This window comes from Aedes albopictus, chromosome 2 (genome assembly GCF_035046485.1).
Source record: "Aedes albopictus strain Foshan chromosome 2, AalbF5, whole genome shotgun sequence".
NCBI classification, from domain to species: Eukaryota; Metazoa; Arthropoda; class Insecta; order Diptera; family Culicidae; genus Aedes; species Aedes albopictus.
In genome coordinates, this window is record NC_085137.1 from 335529708 (window position 1) to 335542506 (window position 12799).

General features: G+C 43.9%; 1 protein-coding gene across 1 annotated transcript; it reads left to right on the plus strand.

The window, feature by feature from the left end:
* Positions 1-883: 883 nt before the first annotated feature.
* LOC109431735 (uncharacterized) lies at positions 884-3324 on the plus strand. The gene is made up of 3 exons (XM_029874580.2): positions 884-1144; positions 1207-1964; positions 2691-3324. Exons 2-3 carry the CDS (start codon positions 1209-1211, stop codon positions 3201-3203), a joined length of 1269 nt encoding a protein of 422 aa, XP_029730440.2. The 5' UTR covers positions 884-1144; positions 1207-1208; the 3' UTR covers positions 3204-3324.
* Positions 3325-12799: the final 9475 nt, after the last annotated feature.

Genomic DNA, 12799 nt, shown 5'->3' on the forward strand with positions numbered 1-12799 from the left:
TCTACGTAGTTACCCGTCGTATCAAATAGAATGCGAACGACGCGTTTGATCGCCTTCCAGGTAGCATTGTTCTTCCTCTACAAGTGGTTGAGGAAGCGTTGCCTGTACGATAGGCAAACAGTTTCAAACAATAAACAAATCGCTTTCGCTCTTCGTACATATGTACAACAGAGATGGTTATATTTGCGGTTTAGGGGAAGATGATATAGATCGATGAGATTAGAATTGAACCTTATGACAACTAAGTTGCCGGGTCATTAATTGGCTCGGTAGCTTAGTTGGTAAAGCACTTGTCTAGCGAATAAGGGTCGTGAGTTCAAATCTCACCTGAGCTGTGGATTTTTTCCCAATTTGACCAATAATTTACCCATCTGTACATATGTACGTTGAGTTATTTGAATTTCATAATTTGACCACACGGATTGGTATTACCGAAAATTTGCACTTCAAGTGAGTCGTTTTCGAGCATCTACCTCTACGTAGTTACCCGTCGTATCAAATAGAATGCGAACGACGCGTTTGATCGCCTTCCAGGTAGCATTGTTCTTCCTCTACAAGTGGTTGAGGAAGCGTTGCCTGTACGATAGGCAAACAGTTTCAAACAATAAACAAATCGCTTTCGCTCTTCGTACATATGTACAACAGAGATGGTTATATTTGCGGTTTAGGGAAGATGATATAGATCGATGAGATTAGAATTGAACCTTATGACAACTAAGTTGCCGGGTCATTAATTGGCTCGGTAGCTTAGTTGGTAAAGCACTTGTCTAGCGAATAAGGGTCGTGAGTTCAAATCTCACCTGAGCTGTGGATTTTTTCCCAATTTGACCAATAATTTACCCATCTGTACATATGTACGTTGAGTTATTTGAATTTCATAACAACTACATGTTCAGTATAATGATGTCAACCTTGATGTCAACCATTACCACAGCATACCGTCCCACCAATACGTTTACACACTTTCACTGAGAGCTGATTTACGATGCTCACTAAACCGTAGTTGAACTTGCAAGCGCCGACCAACACTCGTTACCGAACTCCACGTGAACTAGCAACAAATTGACGTTTCGCGTTCGTTTTTTTGTTTACTTTTGTAAAGTATCGATTTTGTATCTCTAAAAAGTGTGATATTGTGCCACAGGTAAACTAGTTTTAATAATATCCTGCTATTATTAGTCTAATAAATTATGTCAAACCTCTCAGATATGCCGTTCGCTGTGATCGAAACAATCAACGCCAGAGGCAGCCGGGAGCTCTCGGTGGTTCCGAACAATTGGCTTCGCAGAACACCGGGCGGCTATGCAGTGTTGTGGCCCGACGTAAGCGTGGCAGAGCAGGAGAGATATCTGTGCAATGAAAATAGCTACCCCGATAGCTCGTGGCTCAGATACAATTGCACGGTGAAACACAACATGATTGGCTCGTACAACCACGCCATGAGCGTGCTGGATGATATGTCTGTGGAAGAAGGGCCCTCGAAGAAAGTGCGGCACGAGAAGGAATCGCAAAATTTCTTACAGAAACTGGTAAACAGGAATCCTTCTCGCTTGGATGAACGAAATCATAACGGAAGCACACCAAAAATCAGTCAAATTGGAAAACGAGCTGAGGAACGATTTCCTGCTAACGCATCGGCCCACACCGAGACTGTCCAGCTGGTATCCGATGACGAAGCGGACCACGTTGAGGTGGAGGATCCCATTCAGAAATGTTTGGACAAAATGGATATCATCATTGGTATGCAGCAGCGGATCAATCAACGGTTGGATCTGCTGGAGAGGCGAGTGGCAGGAATTTCGCAGCAGAATTGTGAAATTTTGGAGGCGACACGATTGCAAGAACGTGCCGCCAAAAGTGACATTGAGCAAACGTTGTCGTTCAGTTTCAACCCAATGGACACCGAGGAGGAGTTGGAGCAGCTGGAGAGGAACTTGGATGATAAGGAATTCAATGCAAAATTGGTAAGATTATTTGAGCCGTAGAATATTATTTAAGCCTAGAACGATAGTATGGGTAATGAGCGTACTTCAGGCTGGTTGTGCAGTAGTGCTTAAACATATAAAATTATTTGTTTAGTACAAACTACACGAGCTCGAAACTTTACAGCTAGTTTTCTTCTTTGTGGCTTAACGTCTCCATTAGGACAAAGTCTTCTTAGCTTAGTGTTTTATGAGAACTTTCACACTTTGCTTGTGTATATCGTGTGGCAGTTACGATGTACGAAGCTACTCTATGCCCAAGGAAGTCAAGAAAATTTTCATTACGAAAAATACCGGGACCGACCGGAAATTGAACCCGTAACCCTCGCTGAATATCCACGTATTTACAGCTGTGCCTATAGGGGTTCTTAGTAGCTAGTTTTGCCATCATTTAAACACTTACTCATGCATTATCGAAGCACATAAGAGACATTGCAAATTTTTCATATAAATAGTCACTTTAAAACCGTTTTTCGGTGTAACTTTATTGAATTGAAATTTTTAGATATTCCTCTAAATCGTAGAGGAGTTTTTTGAAGAAAAAAGCAAACGGTTGTGTAAATACCAGCAGGAGGTAGTTCATTACCCATGATACTCTTTAGTAGCAAGATCCTGTTCAAACAAAATTTCGCATTTCGCCCCCAAACAATTAGTTCTAGGTTTCATTTTTGAAGACATAGTATTAATTGCACTCAACAACTCTTTTAGGTGAAATGGCTTCGGGTAAATGTGAGCGGAAGTTGTGCTGAGGATCGTATGTTGTGCGTGCTTGATTTGCTGTTCACCAAAAAGTTTCAAACGATGTGTACCTGGACTGGTGCTAGCCGAAAAGGCCCGAAGACCGCCATCATGCCCAACCGAAACATTTTGGAAATCTTCCAAATCATCGGTAGCGATGAAAAGGAAGTGGTGAATCAACGGGAGTTGGCCAACTTTTTCATGAAGAAACTTAAAAACTCCTTGAAGCGGTTGACCATCTCTGGAGTGCGCCGAAGCACGCGACATGTAAGACGGCGAAAGAAAGTGCCGGCAACACAACCGGAAGGAGCTAATGTCAGTGAAGTGGGCAGCTCGGTTAGTGAAGCGGAACTTGAGGCTGATTTTACCTACGCCGACGATGACACGTCGGATGTGCACGAACATACAACGTACGTCAACGATTCTCCGCCCATTCCAGAGAACAACTACGATCCGTATTTTATCGTTAAGGTTGAACAATAAGTAGTTAGAACGTCATAATTATGTCATAATTATGTAACTTGAGAGAAAGATATGGACTGTGAAAATAAAAATGACTTTGAATTCGAACAATAAATGTTATTGGATTTTGATTTTATGGGAAAATCTCCGTTAAGGCGCTGCTGTCTATGTGTATACTACGTAGACTCCGTTTTTGGCCATCTCAGACCCTCTCCTCCTCGTAAATTTCCATACAAAAGTTTCAAATTTTGTACGAACCGTAGTCTTTGGCAAACCAATGATGTCGTTGAAACAAGAAACATGCCTTTCAAAAACGTTATGCAAACTTACATCACAGACAAACAGACGTAACACCTTGAACGATTTTCATGGAAATCCATTGCCCAGTTCACACTACCATCACCTGGTGGAAAAGTTGCACGAATCACTGTGTTGTGCAATATCGTCAACAGAAGGCGCTAGTGTGAAATGTTAAACGCATAGAAAAACGCTGCGCGCGCCTCTGGTTGTGAAAACCATAACTACGAAAATTTAAACTGATCGTTAAATGCGTGGTCGATGGAAACTTCTCAAGTGTTACGTCTGTTTGTCTGTGCTTACATTTTCAATTTTAAAAAGTTGTTGCCGTATATGTGTCACAAAGTTGCTATAAGCGGACATTCAAACAGTTACATCTTCGATAGTTTTCATGTTATATGGCTCAACATATGGCTAAAAACAGTTTTTATTAAGGATTTACAGTATCAAATTTTGTTATTTGAGAATCGGGACACTAATGACAGTTGTACAGTCAAAACACGAAACTTAAAATTGTTAAAAAGTGTCTAAAATTTGCCTTAGAAAAAAAACAACCGATTGTGATGAAATATTGACCACTTGATTGATACTAGATAAGAACTTGGGCTCAAATTTTCGGATGTTTTGACAAGATAACTACTAAGTTATAGTCTTAATCTGTCTTAACAATTGGCGATTGAAAGTAGAGGTTATGTCGTGAAAATTTGGAAGTTAAAAACGGAAATACCAGTTCCCTAGCAGCTAAATCATTCATTTTTCTGTAAATTTACCACTAAATCTATTATTTCTACCTGTGGTCCTACGGAGGAAAATCACTTTAATAAAGAATAAAAAAAAAATATTATTTCTACCCGGATTAAAATAATAATAATATATATATCTGGAACGGTTCAATACGAATACAAATACGAAATGGGATTTCACAAAACATAACCTCTCTTTAGGTTATGTTTAGTTTAATATTTATTTGGCATGCAAAAGTTGAGTTTTAGTCAATAAAATAATCAAAAATATGGGATCGCATAATGGCCGCGAAATACGCAAAAGTAGCCGACAAAATAAAATATGTCATATTGCCGCAAATTTGTAATGTTTCAAGCTGAAGTAAACTCCACGAGTGGATAACTGACACTGATGAAGATTACAAGTGGTAGTCGAAATACGCGTATCTGTCAAAGGATAAGCAATTAGGGCGGAATTAAAAGGTACGAAACTGATTACACCCCTTCATCGTATTTTCCTAAAAATAACAATTCAATAGCTTAACAACAAAGAAAAAAGAAGTTTAAATTTGGTCAATTGGTTAAAAAGTTATTTTTTGAAAATTTTTAGTTTTTAAAAACCTTTATCTGAAAATTGGTCACTCTAGTGACGAAATAAAAAATTGCGGGTCTAATTATTTTCGAAGAACTTTGAACCTACCAGGTTTCATGACAATCGGAGTTGCACTATATCGTTTTCTATGGAATGACTGTATAGGAATATTTTAGAAGACGTGATAGTTATTAACGCGGTGATTCATATATGTGATGCCATAATTCAATCAAAACAAACACTCAAATAGGCGAGTTGATCGGTTGGAAAGAAAGGTCAATAGAAGCTGATATAACGGTTTACTTCCCAAATGGACATCCGCAACAACTGGTCGTTCTCCCTTGCTGGAATTTGCATTCAGAGTTATTGTCATTACAATTATTATTACAGATGCAATCTTTTTTGCAAAAATGGTTCCCTGAAGTGGTGGCAACCCTTTTTGGGTTTTGAAAAATGCACTCTTCACAACAATGACGATGCACAACGCTAATGCAATATTATTTCATATGTCTCTCGTTCTGTCCGGTGAAACGTAATTGTTTGCTTTACCATTTCAAAAGAATTGTGCATGTTTGTATGCACGGCTATGCCTATAGACATCGTTCAAAATAAGTTGTCTAGTTTTGTCCGTGACCTACATATAGCTCTATAGTGTTGGCAGCATAACGATGTTCTTTCACATAAATCAACGGCTTGCTAACAGTTTTACAACCTCAAAACAAAAGAAAAATCAAATCAAATAATGGCGACAATCAATTTTTATGATTATGGTCCGTCCGTTTGCATTTCCATAGACGAAAAGGGCAACAATTTCCCTCAGTGACCCACACCCAACTCAGAATGTCCCAACTGGTCGATTGGATCCGATAATGTGCGGTACCATTAGAGCGAGCACCCTCACCCTGACTGAGTCCTGCGCCTTAAACAGATTTTTCGTGAAAGGCATGCATTTACGATCGATCGGCATCTCATCCCCGGTAGAAGAGTAATAAAATTAATTTCAGGACTCTCTGCAGCACCCGGCCCGGGCATTGTTAATGTATGCAATGCAGCCAGGGAACTGTGCCATTGACTGACTGTGAGTGCACCATGCCGCATAGGTACCACCATGAGAGTCGGGAAACGGAGGATGTAGGCGGTAAAGCAGCAGAGGATTTCTCTGATTTACGATGGAATTATACGGGGGCGAATTGATTGTAGTAGTATTTCGCCCAGCTGACTTTTCAGAGCACCTCTGGTTTAAAAGGCATATAACACGTGCTGTCGGCAGATTCTGATATGAACTTTATCCGAAGAGAAAAAAATCATGTAGGGGATCCTGGGGAAAAATGTACTACGGATTAGGAATTTGTGGCAATATGAAGTCAAAACGTCATGCGGACCGGACCGGTTAGGCTTAGGCCTGAGTGGTCTCTGCTGTACTGTACGTCTCCATTCTACTCGGTCCATGGCTTTGTGTATCCATCAGTTTCGCACTCTGCGAAGGGTCCGCAGATCATCCTCATCCTGATCGACCCACCTAGCTCACTGCGCACCACGTCTTCTTCTACCAGTTGGATGACTCTTGAGAACCATTTTAGTCGGGTTGCTATTGATGACGTGACCCGCCCACCGTAGCCTCCCGATTTTCGCGGTGTGGACGATTGTTGTTTCTCTCAGCAGCTGATGCAGCTCGTGGTACATTCGCCTTCTCCAAGTCCCATCTTCCATCTGCATTTCGCCGTAGATGGTACGCAACACCTTCCATTCGAAAACTCCAAGAGCGCGTTGGTCCTCTGTACGTAGAGTCCATGCCTCGTGTCCATAGAGGACTACCGGTCTAGTCAGCGTTTTGTAGATAGGTAACTTCGTGTGACGGCAAACTTTGTTCGATCATAGAGAACTGCGGAGTCCAAAGTAAGCTCGATTTCCTGCCACAATGCGTCTCTGAATTTCTCTGCTGATGTTGATAACGGCGGTCACCAGTGCGCCCAAGTACACGAATTCTGCAACGGGCACGGTGATTCCTCCCTGAAGCCCTTTGCCATCATGTACTTTGTCTTCGACACATTAATGGCTAGTCCGATTCGCCTGGCTTCATTCTTCAGTCGCATGCACGTTTCCGCCATCGTCTCAAATTTGCAAGCTATAATATCAATATCATCGGCGAAACCAAGCAGCTGAATGGACTTCGTGGAAATCTTTCCACTCGTGTTTATCCCCGCTCTTTTTATTACACCCTCTAAAGCAATGTTAAACAGCAAGCACGAAAGACCATCACCTTGCCGTAACCCTCTGCGAGATTCCAAGTGGCTCAAGATAGTCAAACTACGCACTCGATCCATCGTCGCCTTGATCAATCGTATCAGTTTAACTGGAAATCCGTATTCGTGCACAATCTGCAATAGCTGATCTCGATGGATTGTATCATACGCCGATTTAAAATCGATGAACAAATGATGTGTGGGCACGTTGTATTCGCGGCATTTCTGCAACACCTGGCGAATGGCGAACATCTGATCCGTTATAGCGCGTTACCCATGAATTCAGCCTGATATTGCCCCACAAACTCTCTGGCCATCGGTGGTAGGCGGTGGCATAGAATTTGAGAGAGTATCTTGTAGGCAGCGTTCAGTAGTGTGATCGTGCGATAGTTCCCGCAATCCAAGTTCCAAATCTTGGTAATGACCCAGTGTAGTGCTCTCACTCGTGCTTCTCCGCCGTATTTTAGAAGCTCGCTTGATAGTTGATCTGCTCCAGAGGCTTTGTTTTTTCAACCGACCAACCTCCTTCCCAATCTCTCGGAGGTTAGGGGCTGGAAATCTTTCGTCCTGCGCACGTACTCCTAGATCTGTTATTACACCACCTTCGGTGCTTGCAACGTCACCAATGTGGTGCTCATCGTAATGCTGCCGCCATTTCTCGATCACCTCTCGCTCACTCGTGAGAAGATTCCCGTGATTGTCCCGGCACATGTCGGCTTGTGGCACAAAGCCTCTGCGCGAGCGGTTAAGCTTCTCGTAGAACTTCCGTGTGTCCTTAGCGTGGTACAGCTCTCCCATTGGTTCGCGATCTCGTACTTCCTGCTGGCGCTTCTTCCTCCGGAAGGCTGAGTTCTGCCTGTTCCGCGCCTGTCTATAACGTGCCTCATTCGCTCTCGTACGGTGTTGCAGCATTCTCGCCCATGCTGCATTCTTCTCGTTTTTCAACTGTTCACATTCGCCGTCGTACCAGTCGTTTCTGTGATTCGGAGTCGCCAAGCCTAGTGCTGCAGCCGAGGTACTACCTATGGCGGATCGGATGTCCCTCCAGTCATCTTTAAGTGTAGCTGCGCCAAGCTGCTCTTCCATTGGGGTAGGGCCACTACTAGCTGCTGCGCGTAGTCTTGAGCCACTTCTACGTTACGCAGGTGCTCGATATTGAGCCGCGGCATTCGACTTCGACGCGTGGTATTTAATAACCGTTGAAAGTTTGAGCGCAAGAATACAGCTAATAAGTAATCATCCGAGTCTATATATTCGCACTGTGGTATGTGCGGACATTGGTTTTATCCGAGAAGAATTTACCGTCGATTAGAAAGTGGTCGATTTGGTTTTCTGTTTGATGATCGGATGATCTCCAGTCGGCTTTGTGGATATATTTGCGGTGGAAGAAGGTGCTTCGGACTACCATACCACGGGAGGCTGCAAGGTTTACGTATCGCTGGCCGTTATCATTCGATACGGCGCGGCGTGCAGGCTGTTTCGCTCGGTTACCGGTCTGTACATTTCCTCCCTTCCTACCTGGGCGTTCATGTCGCCGACAATGATTTTCACGTCACGCGGCGAGCAACCATCCTTATGCTTTCTCTAACAACGCGTAGAACGCTTCTTTCTCGTCATCAGTTTTCCCTTCGTGTGGGCAGTGGACGTTGATGATGCTGTGGTTGAAGAAACGGCCTTTAACTCTCAACATGCAGCACATGGCTGCCACCCGATCACACGTTGTCGCCCGCTTTTCCACACTTTCTGTCTAGTCCAACAAAGTTCCTGCAACGTCACGATGTCGAAGTTGCGGAGATGTAGTTCGCCGTAGATTATCCTGTCACATCCTGCGAAACCAAGTGACTTGCAATTCCATGTTCCAAGTTTCCAATCGCAGTCCTTATTTCGTCGCTTGGGTGTTTGCCGATTGTATCGAGTCGTATTTTCTTCTATGTTATTCGCAATGGGGATTTTTACGTGTGGCTTATTGGACCTACTCCAACACTCCTGTCTCACCGGAGGGCCATCGTTCTGTTTAACGTTTCAACCAACACTGGGACGACCACGCTGATGGGGCTACCACCTTGGATCTAGCTGTTCGTGGTGCAGCATTTCTTACACAGCCGCTGGATGCCAGAACAGACGCTGTTTGAACCGCACCTCCTTCGTGAATACAGTATGCGGCAGGAAAAAATGCGAAAGTGTTTTTCAACTTCAAACCTGATTTTCGTCCATTTGACATTAACCAACCTATGTTTCAACGTTCCATGATCTATAATAGGCTAATTTTCTGAAAAGGTAATTAAAAAATGTCCCATTTTGGTCACTAACCTTTACAGGGCGGCGCCTGAAGATGAAGACAACCAGAATTTCCAAATCGCAGAAAATCACACAGGTCGCTAAATTTTGCATCTGATAAAACAAAATTTTAGATTTTCTCTACAATATCATCAAATATATGTACTTATTCCATCTGGTATGTGAAACTACATGGCTCTGGATCAGTGAGGTCTGGTTGTTCATCGAATTTGAGCTAATTTTGTTACTGTTATAGTCATTTTGTTTAATGACCATTGGGCGCGCAGTTTATTGATATCCGCTTATTAGGCCTACATTATCACATGTTAAACATCAAATATGTTCATTTTTATTTTTCAGTGCTAGAATATTGACATTGACTGATACACTGTCAAGAAAAAATAGTCATATATATCCCATATTTAGCGTGTAGTAGTGCCTTGAACTTTTCGCATTTTTTCCTGCCGCACCCTGTAGACGCTCGGGTCGTACCTCCTCAATCTAGCTGAAGTCAGAAGGACAACAGTGCCCAGGCTGCACTACCAGTTAAGCACACACCTCTTAGCTGGTGGTCTTTGTCATCGCTTGACGTGGAAGCATGAGATAGTAACTAATGATGACCAGGCTATGTTGGACGCTTTTCTTATCGACTCACCGTTTTGCAGCCCAGTCTTTCACCATGTAAAATTAATAACAACAATATTGAAAATACAACATGGGTACATTTTGCTCCTACAGTGCATACTACCCCAGAAACCCCTGTACCTATTGTTTGCAGACGCGTTTTGGTTTTTGGCCAAAGCATCCCGACGAGGTGAGCAGGTGATGGTTAAACAAAAGATTTTCCCCGTTCAGTCAGCTTCGCCGGCCGGCAACACGTTCTGGGGTGGCTTTTGCTCTCGTTTTCATTTCTCTATAGCTCTCTATAGCTTGAATGGCTTGCCATAGGGGTGCTGCTATTTAGATGCGAGTTGAAGTCATTCATCAAAAAGTATTTAAATGCCAATTCTAGAAAGGATTTTAAAAGGTCCGTTTATCTGCGCAGTCCTTTATTGGTGATTTATAGTCATGGTTGACATAGTATGTAGAGATACACATTCGGGTTATTTTCGTGGAAAATCTGGCTACTACGTGATTTGTAAGGTAATCAATCATAGACTGAGGTACGTAAGGAATGAATATTTTTCCGGATAAAGAGAGTTCGACTATTACGATCGATGGAGCTATTAATTTCGACAATGCAGTCTTGGGGAACGAAAATAAAAGTTTTGGATTTTCGTCTAATATTTCAACTCCCATTAAAGTTTTCTTCAAGGGATAATTCTGGTTATTCTAACTCTAATACGAGTCAAAACGTTGGGAAAATCTGTCTTTTTGATTCCCCAATACTGCAGTGCCGAAGTAAACAGCTCCTATATTTTGTTTTCTTTCTAACGTGGCACCCAACTGGAAGTGATCCTACTTTCCAGTACATATAGTATAGTGTGTCATAAACATATTCACATTTTATTATATTCAGGATCAGCGTAGGTATTCATTCATTTATTTAGTTACCATCAAATTCATGATAATACTGAATCAACAATTTGCTGCCATAATACTCGATTAGCAGCTGCAGCTCTGCATCGTCGGTCACGCCCAACACTCACCAGATCACGCTCCACCTGGTCCGCCAATCGTGCTCTCTGCGCTCCACGCCTTCTTGTACCAACCGGATGGTTAGCAAACACAAACTTTGCAGGGGTGTTGTCCGGCATTCTTGCAGCATGCCCTGCCCATCGTATCCTTCCAGCTTTGGCCACTTTCTGGATGCTGGGTTCGCCGTAAAGTGCAGCGAGCTCGTGGTTCATCCTTCTCCGCCACACACCGTTCTCCTGCACGCCGCCGAAGATCGTCCTTAGCACGCGTCGCTCGAAAACTCCGAGTGCTTGCAGGTCCTCCTTGAGCATCGTCCATGCCTCGTGTCCATAGAGAACCACCGGTCTTATTAACGTCTTGTACATGGTACATTTGGTGCGGAGGTGAATCTTTTTTGACCGCAGTTTCTTCTGGAGCCCATAGTAGGCACGACTTCCACTGATGATGTGCCTTCGTATTTCACGGTTCACGTTATTGTCACCCGTTAGCAAGGAACCGAGGTAGACGAATTCTTCTACCACCTCGAAAGTATCCCCGTCTATCGTAACATTGCTGCCAAGGCTTGTCCTGTCTCGCTCAGTCCCACCTACCAGCATGTACTTTGCATTCACCACCAGTCCGACCTTTGCTGCTTCACGTTTCAGGCGGGTGTACTGTTCTGCCACCGTTCCAAATGTTCTAGCAATAATATCCATGTCATCCGCAAAACAGACAATTTGGCTGGATTTCGTGAAGATCGTACCCCGGCTGTTGAGCCCGGCTTGTCGCATCACACCTTCCAGGGCGATGTTGAATAGTAGGCAGGAAAGTCCATCACCTTGTCGTAGTCCCCGTCGAGATTCAAATGAACTGGATAGTTCACCCGAAATCCTTACGCGGTTCTGCACACCGTCCATCGTTGCTCTTATCAGTCTGGTAAGCTTCCCGGGAAAGCTGTTCTCGTCCATAATTTTCCATAGCTCTGTGCGGTTGATACTGTCGTATGCCGCTTTGAAGTCGATGAACAGGTGATGCGTTGGTACCTGGTATTCACGGCATTTCTGGAGGATTTGCCGTACGATGAAGATCTGGTCCGTTGTCGACCGGCCGTCGATGAAACCGGCTTGGTAACTTCCCACGAACTCATTTACTTTAGGTGAAAGACGACGGAAGATGATCTGGGATAGCACTTTGTAGGCGACATTCAAAATGGTGATCGCTCGAAAGTTCTCACACATTAACTTGTCGCCTTTCTTGTGGATGGGACATATTATCCCTTCCTCCCACTCCTCCGGTAGCTATTCGGTTTCCCAGATCTTGACTACTAACTGTTGCAGACAGGTGGCCAACTTTTCCGGACCCATCTTGATGAGTTCTGCTGTGATACCGTCCTTACCGGCCGCTTTGTTGTTTTTGAGCTGGTGGATGGCATCCTTAACTTCTCTCAGCGTGGGAGTTGGTTCGTTCCCGTCCTCTGCTGCACCAACATAGTCATTTCATCCGCTGCCTTGGTCCTCCGTGCCTACATTCTCTTCGCCATTGAGGTGCTCGTCGAAGTGCTGCTTCCACCTTTCGATCACCTTACGTTTGTCCGTCAGGAGGCTCCCGTCCTTATCCCTGCAGATTTCGGCTTGCGGCACGTAGCCTTTGCGGGATGCGTTGAGCTTCTGGTAGAGCTTATGTGTTTCTTGTGAACGGCACAGCAGTTCCATTTCCTCGCACTCCGCTTCTTCCAGGCGGCGCTTTTTCTCCCTCAAGAGACGGGTCTGCTGCTTCCGCTTCTGTTTGTATCGCTCCACATTCTGCCGGGTTCCATGCTGCAGCATTACCGCCCGCGCTGCATCCTTCTCCTCCAGAACCGCTCTGCAC

Excerpts from the sequence above, each read along its gene's own strand:
- LOC109431735 (XM_029874580.2), top strand. The coding sequence starts at position 1,209 with ATGCCGTTCGCTGTGATCGAAACAATCAACGCCAGAGGCAGCCGGGAG. Across the intron at positions 1,965-2,690 it reads AGGAATTCAATGCAAAATTG|GTGAAATGGCTTCGGGTAAA; the intron begins GTAAGATTATTT and ends CAACTCTTTTAG.